At 54.9% G+C, this 21,573-nt stretch overlaps 2 protein-coding genes across 2 annotated transcripts; both read right to left on the bottom strand.

Moving 5' to 3' along the window:
- Nucleotides 1–1,137: 1,137 nt before the first annotated feature.
- Nucleotides 1,138–4,062, bottom strand: SAMD1 (sterile alpha motif domain containing 1). Its single transcript, XM_045853027.1, is given in 6 exon segments — nucleotides 1,138–1,850; nucleotides 1,942–2,053; nucleotides 2,152–2,248; nucleotides 2,338–2,632; nucleotides 3,046–3,573; nucleotides 3,575–4,062. Coding segments are annotated over 6 exon segments (1,608 nt in total). The 5' UTR covers nucleotides 3,992–4,062; the 3' UTR covers nucleotides 1,138–1,691.
- Nucleotides 4,063–5,238: 1,176 nt separating this feature from the next.
- Nucleotides 5,239–21,336, bottom strand: PRKACA (protein kinase cAMP-activated catalytic subunit alpha). Its single transcript, XM_045853028.1, has 10 exons — nucleotides 21,067–21,336; nucleotides 13,593–13,654; nucleotides 13,031–13,159; nucleotides 11,208–11,306; nucleotides 10,191–10,273; nucleotides 9,376–9,502; nucleotides 9,186–9,281; nucleotides 8,971–9,093; nucleotides 7,053–7,217; nucleotides 5,239–6,670 (listed from the first exon to the last, which is right to left on the bottom strand). Exons 1-10 carry the CDS (start codon nucleotides 21,110–21,112, stop codon nucleotides 6,545–6,547), a joined length of 1,056 nt encoding a protein of 351 aa, XP_045708984.1. The 5' UTR covers nucleotides 21,113–21,336; the 3' UTR covers nucleotides 5,239–6,544.
- Between the last annotated feature and the right edge of the window lie 237 nt (nucleotides 21,337–21,573).

Here is a 21,573-nt window from a genome sequence, read left to right as displayed (position 1 = left end):
TGCTCGGGTCTGCTTGGGCACGCGCTCAAGTAATCCAACGGAGGGCGGCGGGCGGCGGGGTAGGGGCTCGGGGGCGACCTGGGCCGGCACTGGCGCGGCCATGTCCTGGGGGTGTCGTCCGAGGGCTGCCGACTTTTTCTTTGAGGCGGTTTCCTAGGGAAGGGGAGTCTCTACGGCGCTTCCAAACCCTGGGGCGCAGGAATATAAAGGTAGACATCCTCCCACCACCCGCAGAGCCTCTGATTCCGGGTCCGGAATCTGTATTTTAAGAACTAACTGAATTGAGAAAAACTGCTTAAGAACTTAAATAGGGACTTATGATGTAGTAGCTGTTACTACTGCTAATAAAGTTCTTCACTTGGAAAAATTTTCCCATTCCATGATCTCATTTGATACCGATATCTTCCTTTTTTGTTTCAATATTTTTTAAAATTTACTTTGAGAGAGGGGGGCGGAGAGAAACATAGATGTGGGAAATAATCTGTTGCCTTTCATATGCCAAACCCCGCAACCCAGGGATGTGTCCTGACCAGGAATCAAACCCGGGACATTTTGCTTTGTAGAGCAAAGCCAAACCAAGTCAGGGCTGCCTTGTTCCTTTTATGGAGGATCTTGTAGCTTGGGGATCCTGCCATGGATCCAGAACTGACCCCTGCTCCCACAGTTGTAGCATGCAAAGGCTGTCAGATATAGATATATGAAGCCAAATACATTAATTATACTTAAAGACTCTGGGTAAAGTGCTCACAGGTGTTCCATCTTACCCTGTGTGACCCTCAGCAAGTATCTCTGCTGTAGGGAGCCAAGTGCCTTGTCTATAAAGTGGGTTTTTACATGCTCTGCCTCATGCCACCACGAAGACAGCTGAGAATATGTAAACCAGGTTGACTGCTAGTGACTCAAACATTTGAGCACCTACTGTGCCCTGACACTGTTCTGGGTGTGGGGAGATGACAAAACGAAGCAAATATTCCTGTCCTCCTAGAGCAGTCACAATTATAGCTGGCTGTGAGGCAGCCCCATTCACTACCTGTCTCCCTCCAAGAACAATTCAGTCCTAATCCAATTCTCTCTCTCACTGCTGGTGTGGCTCTTCAATGCCCCTCCCCCACTCCATTCATAAAAAGAGACTTCTGGTTTTTCTCTTTTTTTTTAAACTTTATTTAAAAAACCTTCGGTGCAATATTAAAAAGCAATACAGCCAGCTGGAGCAACAACTAACAGAAAGGGGAGAAGTAGGGAAGACCCACAGACCCCACCCCAGCTGTTTCTAGGGGATGGAGGCTGGGGGCAGACCAAGAAGGGACCTGGTTGGTGGGGGAGGGAAGAAAGGCCACCCACCAAACTGAACAGGCAGAACAAATCATTTATATAGGAAACATCTGGCTGAACTGAAGACCTAAGCCCCCAATCCCCACCCCCAAATGCCCTAGGCTTGGGGGAAGGGTTGGCCTCCTGGGGTGAAATGAGCAGGCCCTGTCCCATCCCACACTCCTCCATTACAGAGTGGGATGTACTGGGGGCCAGATGTGTGTGTTGGGGACACACTGGGAAGAGATGAGTAGGGAAGAGTGCCCTCTCATTGGAATCTGTTATGAGAACTGAGAGTGTCCCTAGTCCAACTCCTGGACTCTGGGGGTCTTGGGTGAGATGGGACTGGAATGGGTCAGGGCAAGGGTGAGGCTGGGCACTCAGCCTAGAAAGCCATCAGGGTCATCATCCTCAAAGTGGCCTTGCTGGAGCACCTTGATGTGGTGCTCATAGATTTTCAGTGCTGGGCCAAGGCGGATGGACAGACCAGTTAGCACATCTGTCCGCTGCATGAGCAGAAGAGACTTGCCATCAATTTCCTGGGCATGACAGAGAGACAAGAGTTTAAGTTTAGAGCAGACCCCCACTAAGGCCTTGGGATGAAAGGGAAATCCACGGTTGGGGACTCACCTGTTCTTGGAAAGCTGTTGCCTGCTCAGGAAAACCGGCCTCTGTGAAATATTCTACCACATCCATCACTGTCCACTCTACGGGGTCAGCTGGCTTCTCTTTACGCCCAGAACTATGTTGGAACAGAGGACACCAGTGAGCAGTGATGCTCCCCCGGTTCTGCCACACCACCTGGGGCACCACCCTTGTGTTTCAAACACCCCAACTTACGGACAGCCAAAGGGGGTCCCATCAGCCCCAGGCAGGGCTGGTTTTCCTGGGGGTAAAGGCACGGGGGATGGGGAGTCTGGTCCAGTGGCAGCAGAGACTAGGGAAGAAAAAGCATCTGCCTGTCATTTTGTCTCTGGGCTTGGTTTCTTCTCACCAAGCACCCTCCCCTATCCAGAAGGGTCTTACCTGATCCCCCTTCCTTATTCAAGGCTGCCATGGAGAACACCTGGCGGGTACCACTGCCTGGTGCTGGCCCCCGCCCTTCATCCTGGCCCTGGTGGGGTCCACAGGGTGTCCACTCCTTAACCCTCTCCTTGGCACTCTGAGGACCCCGCTCGCCATTAAGCTGGTGATGCTGGGCACCCGCAGGACGGTCACTCTCAGGTACCTCGGAGCCCTCAGACACATTATCTTCATCATCTTCGTCTTCATCATCATCTTCTTCTTCTTCCTTTTCAAGCAGTCGCTCTTCTCCACCTCTCTGGTGCCAGGGAGAAAGGCATAAAAAGGTTAGCAGCTGTTCTGGCCCTGGACTCGGTCCCTGAGATCCAGGACAGAGCGCTGTACCTAACGGCCACCTTTAATATCAAGGCAGATTAACTTTTACACATTCCTTCCGTGCCAAGCTCTGTGTTAATAAAACCCCCAGTAGTCAAACCTTACTAAACTCGATCAACAACCCCAAGAGGTCGCTACTGTTAAGTCGTGTTTTAAACAAGAGGAAACTGAGGCTCGGAATGATTAAGTCACTTACCAAGGTCACTTACGCACCGAGCCCACAAGGAAAAAGCGCAAACCCCAAGCTGCCGGGTTCCTCCCGGGACTCGCGCCCCCGCCACCAACTTCGCCCGCACCTGTCCACCGCGCGGCGCCCTCCCAACCCAGCGCGCTCACCTTGCTCCGAGACGCTCGGGCGCTGGCGGCCGGCGGCGCCCGTCCGGGCCTCTCCCCGCGGGACAGCGCGGGCGCTCCGAGGCGTGTGCGCTCCAGGCGGACCCGTGCCGCCGCCTCCTCCTGCACGCGGCCACGGGTCAAGCGGCCGCCGGCACCGCCGCTGCCCCCGAGGTAGCGCACGACTTCCCGCAGGCTCACGGGCCGCGCAGGGCCGCCAGCCCGCGCCGCGCCCCCCTCCGGCGGCTGCTGTGGCTGCGGCGGCGGCGGCTGTTGCTGCTGCTGTGGCGGCGCCGGCGGCTGTGGTGGCGGCGGCAGCGGAGGCTCCCGGGCGGCGACGGCGGGAGGGGGAGCGCGACGCGGGCCGGTCGGAGGCGCCACCGCCAGAGGAGCGGCGGGCGCGGGCGGCGGCGCAGTCAGGGGCGCGGCCCGCTGCGCGCGGGGGCCCGGCTGCACGGGGCCGGGCGAGGGGGGCGCTGTGGCGGCAGCGGCCGCGGCCGCCGCGCGGGGCGCCCGGGCCGGGGCGGCGGGGGGCGGCGACGGGCGCGGGTGGTGGCGGCGGGGCGGGCGTGGGCGGCGGCGCGGCGGTGGCGGGGCCCCCACGGGGGGCGCGCGGCGGAGCCGGCGGGGTGGCTCCGCGCCGGGGCGGCTGGACGCGCGCCGCGTTGCGGTACGAGATGCTCCCCTTGTAGCTGACCCGAAGCACGGCGCGCTGCTGGATCAGTTTTTCGAGCTCGGCGCGCGTGCGCTCCGGCTCCGGGCCGTGCCGCCGCCGCACCATCCGGCAGATGCGCTCCAGGTCCGGCCGCGCCTTGCGCGAGCGCAGCGAGTCGATGGTGTCCAGGATCCACTCTTGGTAGTGCGGGGAAGCAGCGGACGACGAGGCAGCGGCCGCCGTGGTGGCGGCCGCCGCCGTCTCCGGCGGGGGTAGGGCCGGGGGCCCCGCCATGCCTCCCGCCCGGCCCGGCTGCACCGTGCGCGCTGCCTCCCTCCCAGCGCGGCGCCCCCCTCCCCACCTCCCCTCCCTCCGCCGCTGCCCGCCTCCTCCTCCTCCCCCCCGGGGGGCGCAGCGCCTCGGCGGAGCGGCGGCGGCGCTGCTGTTTCTTTGCAAAAAGAGAGAGAGATAGAAAACAGTGAGAGAGAAAGAAAAGAGAGAAAAAATGCACACACTCACTCACTCGCACGCACGCACACACAGACCCGCTTCTGCTGGGCGCGCGCGGGGCCGGGGATGCGAGGAGGGAGGAGGGGAGCGGCGCGGCCGGCCCCTCCCCGCCGCCGCCGCCGCCGCACGCGCGCCCTGCGCCCGGGACACTCCGGCCCCCCTTCCTTCCCTCCCTCCGCCCCGCCGCCCGCCTTCCTCCCTCCCACCCCCACGCGCCCGCTTTTAAGGTGGAGCCCGGGCCCCCCGCCCGCCCCCTTTACCCTGCGCTCTGGCTCACTCTAGCTCGCACCGACCCCCCCCCCCCCTACAACTCCCGCGCGCTTTTTAAGGAGGCGCCGCGGAGTTGGCGCCGGGGCGGGGGCGGGGGAAAGCGGCGGGCGGGGGAGGGGGAGGGGAGCGCTGGGGGGGAGGGGAGAGGGGGCGGGCTGGGCGGACGGGCGGCTCTCGGCCGCCCTCCAGCCATTGGGCGCGGGACCCAGACGTCCCCGGCGCCCAGCCCCCATCTCCACGCCTCCCAGGCGCGCTCCGCTCTCGGGACCGCACTTACCGGGAATTTGCCGCTCGCGGGTCGGGCTGCCGAGCTAGTCCGGCGCTGCGGGAACCTTCGGGCTGCAGCCACCTCAGTGGCCCTAGGGTTGAGAAGGCGGGGCAGGGGACGCGCACCGTCTTCTTCACCCTGACCGCTCCCAACCAGGGTCGTCCCCCCCTCCCGCAGCTCGGCCTTCCAGCGCGCCGGCTCCAGAGTCTCCTTGGAGCTCCCTTTTGGCCCGGGGCTGTACGCCGAGGGGGTCACAACGCAGACATGGGGAACCCTGAATTCAGGGTTATAGGACAGTTTGGCGCCCCCTTCTTCTGCGGGGCCTGGTGGGGAGTGGCGGAAGTCAGCTAAACCTGGTTTTACAGGGACTCCAGCCCAGGTCCCGATCAGCCTGGACGCTGGGGTGCGAAATTCCCTTTCCAGCCTTCGCGGGGATGTGTGGGTGTGTGTATATGGGGGTATTTGACCAAAGTCGGGAACACTGGCGACACTTTTTTTTAAACAAAACTTTATTGGTAATAGTTTTCAAATATGTTTACAACAGCACACTGTTTAAGAGGAAGTCACGTCCTTCCCAGCACACCGGTTGAATCACCCTGCGCCCACCCGGGGCCCCACCCCAGGCCTGAGAGCTCCTCCTGGGATGGGGAGAAGTTATGAAAGGAACAGATTTGGGGTTGAATAGGGGCTCCCTACTCTTCTATTGAGAGAGAAATTCACAAGTGGAAGAAGGGGTGACAGCTGAGAGCTAAGCAGAGGAGCACCCAGGACGAGGAGGCGGGGCTGTTGGGTGACTAAAACAGCCCCTCCCTAGCAATCCTGGCCTTGAACCGGGCGGAGGTGGGCAGTGCATCCTTTCATGGGGGTCAAGGGCGGGGTTGCCTTCCCAACTGAGCTGAGAGGAGGCTGGACATTAAAATCTAGCTGAGAATAAAATTCAGATGTTTGGGGAAGTACTGCTGGGAGAAAGATCCCGGGCTTGGGGCTCCCCCTCTATCTTTTGGGGGACAACTCCTCTTTGGCAAGGAGAGGGGCAGCTGCTCTGGGTCCTAAAGCCCAAGGGTGAAGAAAGGTCTGTTGGGGCAGGAGGCGATAGGGGATTCCTAAAGGGGCTGAGACCCTTCCAGGCTTGGCAGGGGAGGGGGGGTGGTGATTAGCAGCTTGGGGGAGAGGTTAGAACCCCAGCTCTTTCCAAGTCAGTCTGCTTCCCAGCCTTGTTAAAACAGATCTGGGGGGTGGAGGGATGGGAAGAGAGCATAAGAAGTTGGGAGGGAGGCACTGGTGGAACTTAAATAAGTTTGTAAATTGTTTTTTTTTTTTTTAATTCTAGCAAGTAGCCCATTGCACGTCACTAAAATCTCTCCTTCCCAGGCAAGATTCCTTTGAGTGGAAGGTCGGCCATTCTTTTCTCCCTTATCAAGTTTGCTGGTGGTTTGGTGAGGGAGGTGGGGAGTGAAGGGGCTGGAGTTAAGTTTGGGTCCCCTTTTCCACACCCTGTCCCTGGATACACTAGCAAAACCTGGTCTGACTAGAACTGAGACACATTTAAAACAGGCAGAAGTGGGCTGTGGTGGAAGGCAAAAGCATCAGGGAGGGCAGGAGGGCAAAGGGGGTGAGGGGGAGCAGCTGGTGTTTCTGTCCCTCTGAATATCTGGGCTTCCTGCTCCCCTACCCTGGAGGTTGGGGTGGGGGTGAAATTAGATGCAAAGAACTCTGGGGCCCTCTGGCTGTTCGATCCAACCCTCCCACCCACCACCCACAAAAAAAGAAAGAAAACCCTTGGGGGTACAGGCACACCCCTAAAACTCAGAAAACTCCTTGCCACACTTCTCATTGATGGACACTCGGATCTCTTCCTCTTCATAGTCGTCAAAGTTACTTGTGTCCCCAGGGCCTTTAAACTTTGGTATGAAGGGAGCTTCCACCTGGAGAGGGGTCGAGAACCACCCAGACCTCAGCAGTCAACATAATTCTTGTGAAAACAATAAATACAAATGGCCTAACATTCATGAGATTATTTACTTGGACTCAGGCCTAAGCTTAGCATTAGGGTGTGGACTCACCTTAACCAAAAAATCTTATAGCCACCTCGCCAATGGGGAAATGCCTTTCCAGAAGAGTGTCTTCTGCCCAGTGACCCCACAATCCCATTTCTAGAACCCTATTGCTCAAGCTGTCCCAGTTAGAAATGACCCAGAGCCCATGACCCATTTGCAAATTCTCCCCTTTTCATCTCTCCACTGGCAGCCTTCCCTGGCTCTTGGCCTGCCCCCAAAGCCCTCGGGATACCCAGACAGGGGGCCCCACCTTCCTCTGGTAGATGGCAATCCAGTCAGTCGTGGCAAACCATTTGTGGTTCTTGATGTCATTCACCCCGTTCTTGAGGTTCCCAAAGCGCTTCGTAAGATCCACCTGCAGGAGGTTCCGCAGCAGATCCTTCAGGTCAGAGCTGAAGTGAGACGGGAACCGCACCTGAGGATGGGGGTGGGGGTGACACAGACAAGGTTGGAAACTGGTCTGGAATGTGGGGACCCACAACACTGCCTTCACTATCCAACAGTCCTGTGGGGCAGAGGACCAGTTGAGTGTGCATTGGAATCCCATTAGAACAGTTAATCAGGCCTGTTGGGACTTTCTGATTCAAAATGTCTAGGTTGGGGCCTGGCATTTCTGGCTAGTTCCCTGGCCATGCTGATGGTGCTGCAGAGGGGGCCACCTTGAGACTGTTGCTCCAAGTTAAGTACTATGATGGTTCCCATTTTAGAGAAGAAGAAACTGAGGCTTGGAAGGGTTAAATAGCTTGCCCAAGGTCACACAGAGGAGCAGGACAGGGTGGCTCCATCTTGGGTCTGTTAGACTCCAGAACTTGTGTTTTTAACCACTGTTTCCTAAGGTGGCTCTGCTGGGGTCTGAAGACTTTGGAAATATCCATCCATGCTTGTAAGAGAAATGATTGTTTTTCTATTTCTCTCTCTGCATAGCTGTGGCTCTTGTTCTTTAAAGCTCAGTTCATATCTTTGAGAAACTTCCCCCAAATGCTCTGAACCTATGGCCTCATATGCAACTATTCACTGGATTCACAGCTACAAGAACTGATTTCCAACACTGTTCTGCCTCTTACAGGCTGTGACCTTGGCCATGGCCTTTAACCTCTCTGGGCCTGTTCTTGCCTTTCTGGCATGGGGCAGATATCCCAGGGTTGCAGGAGAAAGATAATACTGCTGAGGGTGCGTGGGAACTGTGAAATGCTACAAAGAAGGGAGTTATGCTCTTCTCCTCTTCCCCCTTGGAACCTTCTACGGCTTTTTCTTTGTTTTCTACATTCCCAAAGTGGGCCATTCTCTTGGCAATTTCTGTTGTGCCTGGTGGCAGACACCTCACCTTTCCCTTTTTTGTGCCCCCACTATGCAGCTAGTGATTTCCCTCCACTTCTCTGAGAGGCAGGTGGCTGGTTCCTCAGTTCTCAAGTGGATAAGATGAGGCTCAGAGGGGGAAGGCACTTGCACGAGGTTTCAAAGCCAAGGGGTGGCCAAGCTGGGCCCTGGAGTCAGGTCAATGCACCCGGGCTGAACCAGGAGTTGCTCCCACCACTTCCTGGGCCAGATGGAGGGATGGTTGTGTCCTCCCCGTGAGACGGGAGAGCTGAAGACAAAAGTAGGGTTCCCAGCCTCTCTTGAACCCTTGGATCTTGAACCAGACATATCCACTTTCCACACCTCATCTTCCTCAGTCCCTCAGAGTGCTGGGTAGGATGGGGGGCGGTACACTGGGGCAGTGGATGCTCAAGGCACTCTGTAGACGCTAGCTCTAACAGTCCCCTTACCTGCATACTCCAAGTTATGAACTCTGCACCTGAGAAAGGGACTATGGGGAGCATACTCCCAATGAGTGCCCAGTGGGTCTGGGAACCAAATCCATGAGCTTTTCTGCTATGGAACTTGCGAAAATTCACACTAAGGGGTATGTATGACTAGGGGGGAATAGAGCCTCACATAGTGCAGAGCAAGAGGGCAGGCAAGGCTTGGAGTTTTGGAAGCCATTGGGAGGTTGGCATTATGGGTCCAGGAATAGCCAGTGAGGTTATAAGAGGTGTCCACCTCAGTTAGTATGGCTGATGCACCCGACTTCAATGTCTGGCCTGACAACAAACTTCGAGACTGTTCTAGCAATAACGGTGGGTGGGGAAGGGACTGTTCTGGGCAGAGCCCCTGCATCCAGGCCTCACCTTCCCAGAAACAATCTTCTCGTAGATCTGAATGGGCTGGTCAGCAAAGAAGGGCGGGTAGCCAGCTGCCATCTCATAGATGAGAACCCCCAGGGCCCACCAGTCCACAGCCTTGTTGTAGCCCTGGAGTGAGAAAGGGGTGTGTGATGAAGAGAAAAGGGTCAGGAGGGGACATGGGCAAAGTGGGCCTTAGGAAGGGATAGGGAGGTGCCTACTTTGCTCAGGATGATCTCGGGGGCCAGGTACTCGGGGGTCCCACACAAGGTCCAGGTGCGGCCCTTCACTCGCTTGGCAAAACCAAAGTCTGTCACCTGTGGGTACAAGCGTGGGGTTGGTTGACAGGGAGGGAAAGAAGGTCTAGGTCACAGCTACCAGGGGCTCTCCTTTGCCCCACCCAGCAGTTACCTGAATATAGCCCTGCTGGTCTATGAGAAGGTTCTCCGGCTTCAGGTCCCGGTAGATGAGATCCAGTGAGTGCAGGTACTCGAAGGTCAGGACAATCTGGGCAGCATAGAAGCGGGCATGGGGCTCGCTGGTGGGGACAAGTGGAGAGGGGATGGGTGAGCAAGGTGGGCACAGCCAGCAGGAGCCACCCACCCCTAAATTGTCTAGCAGGTGGGCCTACAGAGTAGTCTCCGGCCCAACTATCCAAAATAGGTGAGATGGGCCCCAAATGGCCTTATTCACATAGAGCTCCAAACTGGAAACAGCCCAGATGTCCATCAACAGAAAATGGCGTCACAGACTGTGACAGAGTCATACAATGGAATACTACCCAACACCGCCTCAGGACAAATGACTATGTTGGGGTGGTGATCTGCCAAGAAAGGTACTCGAGGGAATTTGCTGGGGTGATGAAATGCTCAATATGGTGTTTTGGGTGGTGGTAACACAAATGCATCCAACTGTCAAAACTCATAGAACAGGCTATGGAAGACCTGTGCATTTTAGTGTATATAAAATGCATAGCTATGTGCATAAACAAAATAATAGCACAGATTTAAAAACTGCATAAAATCACCAACTTAAATGGTGATACCTAAGTTTCCATGTTTGTTTTGTTTTATGGTGGTTGAGTCATTGCAGATTCCTCAGCTCAGGGGGAAATGAGAACCCACAGGGACCTGGAGAGGCCACCTCTATGTCCCTAGAGGGCTTGGTTGTGTGATGTTGCCTGTGGACACCCCCAGGCCTGGTGTGGCTGCGAGGGGTTCACTCACCTGAACCTTCCGATCCGCCGTAGGTGTGAGAACATTTCCCCACCAGGCACATACTCCATGACCATGTATAAATTTGAGTTGTCCTGTGGGGAGCAGCAGCTGATCAGGGCCCTGTTCCCTAAGCCCTTGGCCACACCAATCTAGGTTCTTATATGAAGCACATGCCAAACACCAGGCCCTGTGCTCACTGAACTACCTGTCTCCTTTCCCTCTGCCAATGAGGAAAGAGGAATAGCCATTACTCTGTTTAGAGGGGCGGGTCTGGTAGGGGAGGTGAAAGATGAAGGAGGGGGTTGGCTACAGGAGCCTGGGCTGGAGAGGGGGTTCCACGGCAGCTCATGTATGTGACTGTCCTGAGCAAGGCTCTTAGGCCATAGTTTTGTCATCTGTAAGACGGAATCAGGATAGGACACAGAATTTGGGCCCACCCCACAAATAAAAGTGTGAGTCTTCTTGCTAGAAAAAATGATGATTTCAAGACAGCAGCAGTAGAGCATGACACCAAGCACGGGCCCTTGTGACTGCCTGGGTGGCAGGCCCCAAGTAGACTTTCCCAACTCTTGAAGTCCGGCTTAGGCCAGCACCCAAAACAGTTCATACAGGGCACTCACTCATGGTGTGTTTAGAATGATCATGGCAACCTTCTGATCCCCAGTTTACAGATGAGAAAACTGAGCCTCAGGAGAGATAAGTTCCTCACCAGGGTCAAGTGGGCAAGCGATGCTAAGCTAGGACTTGAACCCAGGCCGTGTGTCAGGTTTTTGTAGACAGAGCAGTGATTTTCAGGGATTTTCACTCATCCAGGTTGAGTGACATGAACATCCAAGGTTATCAAGTAGACAGACCCAGTAGTTGAACTTGGGTGTATCAGAGCCCCGGGCTGACTGCACCCCCATCAGTCTGTGTGCCCACCTTCCAGGGCAGCCACTGGTTGTCCTCAGCCCCCAGGCATTGTTTCCCTCTCTGCCCTCTGTACTCCCCAATGGCTGGGACCCAACACAGTGACCCCAGTCCCACCTTGAAGGAGAACTCAAGTCTGACAAGGAACGGAAAGTTGACAGCCTGTAGGATGCGCTTCTCATTCAGGGTGTGCTCGATCTGTTTCAGCTTTACCACCTGCAGGTGCAAGGGGGTGGAGAGGGGGAAGCATGAGAGGGCCCTCATCCCCCTGGCTCCTGGAAGTAGGGGTGCCAGGGCCAGGTGACAGGGCCGGGGTTCCTGTAAGTGTTTGTGGCCTGTGGAGCCTTAGGTGGGGTGCTGAGGACACAACAAAAAAGGCTGCCCCAGGCTGCCTATCCCCACAAAGCATGCAGTTCAGGGCAAGAACATGTGAGTCCCAGAGCCTCTAATCCCAGAGGGATCAGAGCCATGATGGGGGAAGCCTGGGGCCTGAGGATGCCCAGATGAGGCACAGGGCAAAGTCTGGGGCAGGCGTAGTCAGAGAAGGCTTCTTGGAGGAAGGGGCAGCAGAGCTTAACACCAAAAGACAGGCAAGAATAGTGCCCAAGGAATAAGGGGTTTACAAAACACCCCTCTGCATCTAGAGCACCCCTACTCATCCACCTAAACCACAGGCTAATTCCTCTCACCAACCCTCACCTTGTATGCAGTGACGGGAACCATGAGGACTATGTACTGTGAGCGTGCTGGTTTTGAAGGCCGGAGAAGGACAATGACTTGCCTAAGGTCACAGGCAACTAGTTAACAGCTGGCTGGTGTGTCACACACAGGCAGCCTGGCTGTTCAGTCAGCTCTGAACCCTTGTGCTGGGGCCTTTTCTGCTTTGCTCACAGCTGTATCCTTTGAGTCTGTACCTGCACTGCCCAGTACCATGCACACGAGCTATGTATGGCTGCTGATTGCTTAAATGTGTCCGGGAGACTGTGGAACTGAGTTTAACATTTTAAATATCACCCTGGCTGGTATGGCTCAGTGGATTGAGTGTCGGCCTATGAACCAAAACATCACAGGTTCTATTCCCAGTCAGGGCACATGCCTGGGTTGCTGGCTAGGTCTCTACTGGGGGCCTACAAAGGGCAGCTAATTGATGTGTCTCTCTCATATCGGTGTTTCTCTCCCTCTCTTTCTCCCTCCCTTCCCATCTCTCTAAAATAAATAAATAAAACCTAGAAGTTTATTTTTTAAATATCTAAAGTGAACATTTAAAAACTAACATTTGACATTGTTACTGGGCAACTTTTAAGCCTGTCTGGAACAACTTGGGCTATGCCAATCTGCTTTTCTAACTTCTCTACTTCTTGTCTTCCCAATGAAAATTTAATGTCAGAACAGAGATATGTCGTAAGTGTAAAATGCACCTGGATTTTGAAGACTTGGTATGGAAAACAAGAATGCAAAATGTCTCATTAATGATATTTTACATTGGTTACATACATCAAAATGATAATAAAATAGATACACTGGCTTAATTACAAAATAGTGTTAAAATGCATCCCATATATTTCTTTTGTTTAAGGGGGCTTGTAGAAAACTTAAAATCATACGTAGCTTGTGTGCTATTTCTACTGGACAGCACTGCTTTAGAGTAATGCCTGACATAAGCAGGGTGTCAAAAATATTTACAGAAAGCAAGTCTGTGTAAACACCACCTACCCCAGGAAGACCTCCGGCTTCCTGGAATACAGGTTAGGTGTCTAACCCAGTGCCTGATTTCCCTTGGTGGTGGGCCTGGAAGGGAACCTTATGAAGGCAGCATAGTGCCCTGTGGCCCTCAGGTCCGGCACAAGATTGGGGCTCAAGAAGTAGGTGGTAAGTGTATGGATGGGAACAGTTCTCCAGGCAGCAGGTGGGGCTGGGCTGCAGGGCAGAGTTGAACTCACCTTCTGTTTGTCCAGGATCTTCATGGCGAAGTGGTTCCCAGTCTCCTTGTGTTTCACTAGCATCACCCGCCCAAAGGAGCCTGTACCGAGGGTCTTGATTCGTTCAAACTGATCCAAATGGGCTGTATTCTGTGGATGGAGGGGTTGGGAGAGTCAGAGACACTTCTGCCTGTGGCCTACTGGGCCAGGGTCTGGGGCATCTTCTTTGTCACCAGCAGAGGGGACCCTGAGGAGCAGGGGGAGTGATGGGGTGAGGACTAGGGGCGGAAAAACAAGATGGTGAAGGGCACATTCCTTGAGGCAAGTGGCAGGGGCCAGATATGGCCCTGGACTGGGGCCCAGGAGCTGCCAGCAGCTGTGTGGGACAAGGGGCCACCAGATGTAGGGAATGGGAGGGTGACAAAACCTGGCAGTGGGTGATTGGGTGCCTCTGCCCAGGAGCCCCAATGGGTGTCTAGGCACCCTCCACAGGGCCCTAAATCCTAGCCATGTCACAGGGATAAAGCTGGAAGACAGGGCCATCAGCTCGCCCCTCCCAGGGCTCTGTAGCCAGGGGACTTACCTGAGCAGGATTTTCCCATTTTTTAAGAAAATCTTCTTTGGCTTTGGCTAAGAATTCTTTCACTGGAAGGGAAAGAGGGGTGAGTTAGATGGAGACCCCATGTCATTGGGGCAGGCCCAGGGTATTTCTGGGGAGATGACCACTTGTGGAAAGTGGGGTGCAGCTATTTCAACCAGAGTCTCATCTTTCCTTTCCCAGGGACTTTGGGTGCCCTGGCTGAATCTGAAGGCAGCTTGGGGGAGTGCCCTGATCTGGGCTGGGGCTTGGGTCCCCTTTACTACAGAGAGGTGGGACTCAGCTTCAGCTCTTCCAAAATGGGGTACAGGGCAACTTGGGGGTCACTCTCAGGGGGACAGAGGGCAGTACCCAGGCCAGCCCACCCCCACTTGCCCCAGTTCTGACCGACATTCCACGGCCAGGGACGACGCCAGCTGAGGTATTTATAGCCTCAGGATTTGGCTGTTCCTCAGGCCCCTTCTCTGGGGAGGCCGGTCTGGGTGGAGGCCTCTGGGGCTCGGGTAGCAGGCGCCCTTGGGGGCTCAGCTGTTGCCTGGGTCCCAGCTGGGCCTGTTCCCACTTTTGCCAATTCAGTGGCCCTGGCTCCAGAGCTGGTTCTAAGGAAGCCTCACCCAACGTCCACTCCCCAAGGGCCTCTCAGTACCCCAAGAAGAGTATCACCATCTGGCTAACACTAAAGACTTCCCAGTGGGCAGACTCTGAGCTTGCTGCTTTGTCACCACTATCTCATTTAATTAGTTTGCCAACTTTCCTTTTATCCTTCTTCCCATTTAACACTCTAAGAAACTGAGGCTTGAAAAGAGTCATTCTTGCCAGCGCCCTGAGGCAGCCCAGCAAATCAGTGAAGGGCCAGGACTCTGGGACTGAGATCAAGCTCAGATCCCAGCCAGGGCCCTGATAAACTGTGTGACCTTAGGCAACTGACTTTACTTCTCTGGGCCTCAGTTTTCCTCATCTGTAGAATGGGAATACTAACAGTAATGAACTGGTGGGATGGTTGTGAGGACTGAATGAGTTAATCTTGGCAAAGGGTGTTGGACAGTGGCCTGCATGAAGTTCATGCCACATAACTGTCAACTATTAATTTTGCTTTCAAGTATTTAAAAAAATTGAGATATAAAATATAGGTGATACTTTGAGTGCTCAAATCATAAATGTGTGGCCTGATGGATTTGTACATTACAGACTTGTCCTTGTAACTAGCCCCTGGGCCAGGCACACTGTTGCTCAGGGACTGTGCCTGTGTGCCAGCCCCATGCTGAACACTTTCTATGCTTAAGTCCTACCCTGATAGCTCGGAGCTGCTATTACTGTCATTGTACAGAGGAGAAGACTGACCAGGCCTGAGGTCGCCTGCTGGACCCCACTGCTCACAAATTAACTGGTTTGCTCCTGACAGGTCGTAGTGCACTAGAATCACCCATAGACAGACCTGTCCTCGACCCCTGATGTGCCTGGATGGTTGCCACCCTGAGGGGTCCTGCACATTTGTACTTTGGCCTTGCCTGTCACCTGTGTGTCCCACCTATATGTAGTTCCAGGCGTCCCATACAGCCTTTGGGTAGCCACCACTCCTCCACTGTCCCCAAGGCTCTCCCTTAGCATTCAGACAGAAGAGGCTTTCATGGGGCTACAAGAATGGCAGATGGAGGAGAGACCACTGATCATGAAAGTCCTATAAAGAATGACTGGGCAAAGAGAGGGCAGTCAAGGAATGGTCAGGAGTATACTATGCTGGTGCCTGGCTGGGTCACCAACTGTCTGAGAGATCTCTCTGAATCTAGGGATGGCACTGCATCCAATGCTTTCCCTAGAAGAATCTTTTCTGACATATACCACCTTCCTCAGATACTCCAATGTACACACTAAATTCTGAATGAAGATGGAGGAGAGGGTACCCTCTTGGAACTCTTAAATTCACCCATCCAGAAAAGTAGGGAGAGGCGGGCTTGTGAAGAATCCAGAATGTCTGCCTGCTCCCACTTCCCCTTTTGCTTTCAGCCATCCCAGTGAACTGCCATCTCCTGCTTTTAGACTTGGGTACCCCACTAAGAGGCTCCACAGGGTGCCTTGGTCCTAGCACAGCCCTTCTCTGTATCCTCTGGTGCTATCGGCTTGCCAGATTTGGGGCTGGGGCACAAGGCAGGGGCAGTGCCAGGAGGAACAGGCAGATAATGAGAAATGATGGAGGGACCCCCCAGTCAGCAGCCCCCATACTCACCTCTGTTTTTTGCCTCCTCCAGCAGAGGGTGCAATGGAGGTTAGGGGTAGAGTGGGATGGGATGCTCTGGGGCTTGTCTGCCCCTGACCAGGGAGGCTCAGGGTGCTGGCTGTGGCTTAGGTGCTCAGAGGGTGTGGTGCAAGTAGCTCAGGAAACGAATAGTCAGGTGGGCCCAGAGGAGGAGCTGCAGCCATAGCTGGAAGGTGGTCTCTGAGTCCCCATCCTGGTCATTGCCTGACCCCAGATCCATCCTAGGCTACACCGGGATCTCCCTGGAATCTTCTCTTTGCCGGAGAATGAGGTACACACAGAGCTTCCAAGCTGGTTTCCTCAGGAGGGACCCTGGGGGACCCTGGAGGAGGAGCTGGTTGCCAGGGAATCATTTAAAGGTACCTACTCCTGGCTGGCCAAGGTTTGCAAAGGCCCTCCTTGGCAGGAGGAGGCAGTGGGAAGATGCTCCCCAGGATATCCCTCCTGGCTGGCCTGCCCATCCCAGGGGTGGGATGTTAAAGCTAACTTCCCATTCCAGGGACTTCACTGCTCCCAGGGTGACAGACCCTGCCTTCCCCAGTGGGTATTCGACTACCCAGAAGATGGTACCCGATGTCCCCAGTGGGCACTGCCCAGTGGGGAGAGGAGAAGGAGTTAAGGCTTAGGCCCAGGCAGCAGCCAGGGGCTCCCTGGGGACTAAAGAGGCCCCTGAGTTCCATTAATTAGCAGAAATAGCAGCTGGAGAGAAAGGCAGGGAAGGGAGTGGGGGTTGGGGTTAGTAGGTACAAGAGCCACCTTGTCTCCTCCCACAATAATGCTACCCTGAGAGAGAAATGGGTACATCTGGCTTTTTCTTGTTCCTACTCAGGACTGGAGAGTGGAACGACATCCTGGGATGTCCTTGGCCTCTGTCAAACCTTGCCCTGTGCTTGGCTCTGCTCTAGGCCATGGAAGTCCAAACCGGAAACAAAAGGCTAAACCCAGAGCTAGGGGAGGGGGAGGCTGCCTTTACCATCTTCCTCCTTCTTTCCAGATCCCAAAAGAAGTGGAAGGTCAGTGGCAGCTTCTCCCAGAGTGCCCAGCACCCATGGCCCTTCTGACAACAGGAAGTGGCAGAGAAGGGAAACCCAGCCAGCTGCTGACTTGTGAAACCTACTGCCCTGTCCATGTCTTCCACAGGGAAGATGCCAGCCTCCATCCTGGTTTGGATTTTATTTGGGCTCATAAAGAGAACCCCAGGCACCCTTCGAAAAGCCAGGACCACAGCAAGAAGCAGGAGCCCAGCCTTAGACTTCTGAGACAAATCTCAGTACTCTCTGCCTATCCAATCCTGGTTGTCCAAGGAATTCTGGGGCAGAGATGCCAAACCTAGGCTGGCTGATTCCCCCAGTCTAGCTTGGATCCGGGGCCCTGAGCTGGAACAACCCAACCCCAGTCTGAGCTGGACCCCAACACTGGGCAGGACCACTCCAGTCCGACGGATCCCCATTCTGTACTGGACCATTTGATCTTAACTCCACCTGGACATCCCCGTTCTAACCTGGATTCCATCACTGAGCTGGACCCCAACACTGGGCTGGACTACCCCACTGCCCTGCTCTGAGCTGGACCCTGCTCTGGGTGGTCCGTACTCTCTTGCTATTCCCCAGGACCCCAGCCTAGAGTTGTAAGGACCTAGGGCCAACCAGAAGTCCACAGACTTTTTCTCTCTATCTGCTCCCCAAACCCAACTGCAGCCCCTCCTTGACTTCAGGGGCAGAGTGCCTGGAGAGTTGCTATAGCAACAGGGTTCAGCCTCACCATCGTTGGGGTTGGAAGCCATCACTCAGTCTTCCTCTCACAGCACCAGAACTATGGTGGCTGGGAAGGCTCAAGAGACCTGTTGCACCAACTTGGCTGCCCATCCCCAGAGACCTGCCTATAGGGGGAGCCAGGGAGTTGTGGGGGTGGTGGCAGGAAAAGAAACCCAACCAGAGCCAGTTGGTGCAGAGGAGGGGCAGATAGGACCCTCAAATTTCTATAGGCCTGACTGGGCTATGCGAAAAAGCGACCTTGGAAAGATCCTCTTGGGCACCCATACAACTGCCAATGCACAGGTGTTCCACTCTCGTAATTCTGTAAGATGTTAGACGGTGGCAATTCCCATCCAGGGACTTCTTGGGGTCACTTTTCACTCTTAGAACCTGGATCTGCTTGTTTCTAGGGCCTGAGGGAGGTGTCTGGGGATTCCCTTTCACCAGCCCTACTCTTTCCCCCGTGGGCCAGCTCCCAGGGGTGATTTTGGCCAGTGCCAGCCAAGGCCTGAGCCCCACTTGGCTGCCTATCCCAGGGGCCTCTTGGGGCCACTGTCCTCTCTCAATTTCTCCAGCTTGCTCAGAGCCGGGTGCTAGGACTTTTTTTCTCTGCTGTCTTAGCATCTTGCCCAGGTCCCCCGCTCACAGCTTTGGCATCACAGATTTCCTTCACCCCACCCCAGGGCTTACTCTAGATAGATTCCCGCTCTCTTGGGGGGAGGCTGACACTGTATTGCCCTGGCACCAGATGTAGCTTAATTTTACAAAGCAAGGCAAAGAAGCACAGGGGGCTGCAGGGTCCCTAACTAGTGCCTACTAAGGCTTGGGCATTCTTCTTATCCTAGCATGGCTGGCGTCTGACAGATGAAATTCAGGTGCCCCCTGCAGGCTGGCCTGGCTACTGCCCCTAACTCCCACCCCACACCATCCCAGTTACCAGAGGGCAAATTTGTACAACTCCATCCTTTCAGAATGAGAGTTCCAAGCAAAGAGGGGCTTCCTTCCTTATCCTATTCCTTCTCTGAGAGCCCCTGCAAGTCCCTGGAAAGAATTACAGCCTAGAGCATTTCCCAATATGTGACATGGGTCCCAGTGGCATGGCATGACATTTCAGGGATGTTTCACTTTTCTAGTCACATTGTATTTCAATGTGTAGCAGAGAGAATATACCTGGTACAGCAATCCCATTATTTTATTTATATTACTGCTCAGGATAGATCGAAGTTTACACCTGAACAAAATTAAGTCAAAATTTTTATTATTTTAAATTAAGAAAATATAAGTGAATAGAGTAAAAACCAGGAAGGTAACTTGAGTGCTGGGTTGGAAAATTCTGGGGTCCAGAAAGTTGGCTGGTAGGCAGATGTGGATGTGAATCTTGCCTCTGTGACATCATCTATGTCAAAATCAGAGAGTCGTGTAGAAAATTCAGAAAACAGCCTGTTATGAAAATCACTCGAGCAGACAGATCTATGGAAACCATTTAGCCTGGCATATTCTAGATTCCCAATAAATAGGGGCCCTATTTCTCCATGATGGTCCATTCCTGGTGTCTGCCTTGAGCTCTGAAAGAATTAGTGGTTCCTTTTGGAGTCTTAGATCTTTTTTCCTGTGCAGTACCCTGCCCCCCACCCCCCACTACATGTGTTTGATATGCCTTGAAAGTTTTCCGGGACTAGGTCATCTCCCCAACTTTCAACTGAGCCACTGAAATATATAGCTGCCTGCCTCCACCTTCTACCTCCCAGGCCTCACCTGCTTGGGGCCGAGCCCCTCCCTCTCTGCCTAGTCCCCTCCAAGCTCATGCCCAGACCTTTTTTTGGTCACTACCCACCTGCTCCTCTGTCATCAAGTACTCAGCTATGAGCACTTGCCTCCGTGTCCCCCACCCATCGGTGACATGTAAGCCCTCCTCATGGCTGCTCAGCAACTCTGAGTTCTGCCATTTGAATCCATGTGAGAATAAAGTTCCCTGGTTTTCATGGCCATGTCTTTCTGTGAAGGAGCATTCATGGGACTCAAGACACTGGGGTTTGAGACCAGTAACTGGGAAGGGTACATTTGGATGTGGCTTCCCTTTTCAGCTCTGATTATTTCTGGGTAATGGGAAGTGGATCCTGAGGTCCAGCTTTAGGCTTGAAGGTCCAGCTTTAGGCTTGGAGTGATAACAATTTAAAAGTTGGAGGGATTGAGGAAGAGGATAGAGGCCATTTCTGAAGGCATGTCCAGATACAGAATCTCTTTTTCTGGTCAGCTTGAAGAAGCCAACATAATTTAGGGGCTGAAAGGGAGAACAAGCCTCTTTCTGTCTGAGCCCTGGGAATGATCAGAATCTGTCCCTTGGCAAAGTAAGTCATTAGATGTCACCTATTACTCTCCTCGACTGCCATCCCCTGAGTTCCCTTCCTCACCATTCCAGCTTAAGCTAAATGAGCCTTGTTAAACTCAGACATTCCTCATCCCCCACTTTCCATCCTCAGCCAGGAGCGGGTGAAGAAGCCCAGGGGACTGGGTGAATGACGGAGCCTCAGTTGTGAAACAACCATTTATTACTGAGGGGCCCTCCAAGGATTCTAGAGCTTACTGCACAGCAGGAGATGGAAACGGGCTTTGCTGCCATCCCTAAACCCCAACCTGGGAAGGAAGAAGAAATGAACCCAGCTAGATGAGCTCAAACTTGGCTTTGGATACACTGAAGCAGTTTGCTAGGTTCATAAACAGTCTGCTACCCCAGCCAGGGACCGTCGCTTGCTAGGAGGATAGAGCACAAGCAGAGCAGCAGAGTGACAGAGTGACAGGATGAGAGAGGGGCAGAGGGACCCAGAAAGAACCTATCCCCCATGCCAAGTGACACAGAAGGGAAAAACAACGCTGGAGGTGGCTCTGGGAAAAGCTCAAGAGGGCAGAGTGGGTTTGGAGGGGGGCTGTAGTAAGGTGAAGAGGAAAAGGGCAGGAGAAAGATGGCGGGGTTGGAAGGGGGAGGGGTGTGGTCACCAAGTGGCCAAGATCCCTATGGGGTGGAGATAGACCCCACAGTACTCTCAAGACTGGAAGAAGGCTGGGTCAGGGCCTGGCGGTGGGTCCCATCTATGGGAGAGGTGAGTGAGGAAGTAGGAGGATAGGAATCTGGATAGAGGGTCCAGGAAAGTAGAGAGTGGGGTGGTGGCAGGGCTCCATGTGGGGCCCCAGCGGTCATATGTGCCATGGTTGGCAGTGACAGCTGGGTGGGGGGGCACAGTTTTTGCAGTAGGGGGCGGCCTTTGGCAAGGGGACCCCTACGGGGGTCTTCTGTGGGCTCTTGGCCCTAACCTTGGATAGGCAGGGGGAGGGGCACTGGGGGGTAAGCAGAGAGAAATGGGGGGGGGCACATGGGGGAGGGGCCAGGCGATGATGGACAGGGTAGGGGCTGACAGCACGGGTCCGGGATTGGGGTCATGGCCTGAGCACTCACCACTCTCCTGCTCGCTGCCCTTCTTGGCTGCGGCGGCGTTGCCCATCGCGGCGGCGGCGGCCGGGGCCGGTCCCGGAGCTGCGGTGCGGCGGGTGCTGGCGGCTGCCGGCGGCCCCGGAGCGCGCTGGGCGGCGGCGGCGGCAGCAGCCCCTCGGGTTGCTGCGCTGGCTGCGGCGCCGCGACCCCCGCCAAGCCCCTGCTTCCCGCGTCTCTCCGCGCCCGCCCGGGAAACCTCAGCCCAAGTCCGCTGCTGCTGTCTGTCTGTGACGCTCCCGCAGCCCACGCTCATTGGTCCAGGCCGCTCTGAGTGACGGCACCACACTGCCGTCTATTGGCCCTATGCGACCCTCCAGCGCTGGTATAGGTTGCAGCCCTGTGACGCGTGCCACGGATGCCCGGCCACTCGCGTGCCCGCGAGGCTCCTAATTGGCTGAGATTCGCTATAGGGCCTTAGGCTCGCCCAGCAAGGCCACCAATTGGCTAAGGTGCGCGTCCGGCCAGTCCGCC

Source organism: Phyllostomus hastatus, unplaced genomic scaffold (genome assembly GCF_019186645.2).
Source record: "Phyllostomus hastatus isolate PE091 unplaced genomic scaffold, TTU_PhHast_1.1 phas_contig_98, whole genome shotgun sequence".
Classification (NCBI taxonomy): Eukaryota; Metazoa; Chordata; class Mammalia; order Chiroptera; family Phyllostomidae; genus Phyllostomus; species Phyllostomus hastatus.
This window is presented reverse-complemented; position numbering and strand designations above follow the sequence as displayed.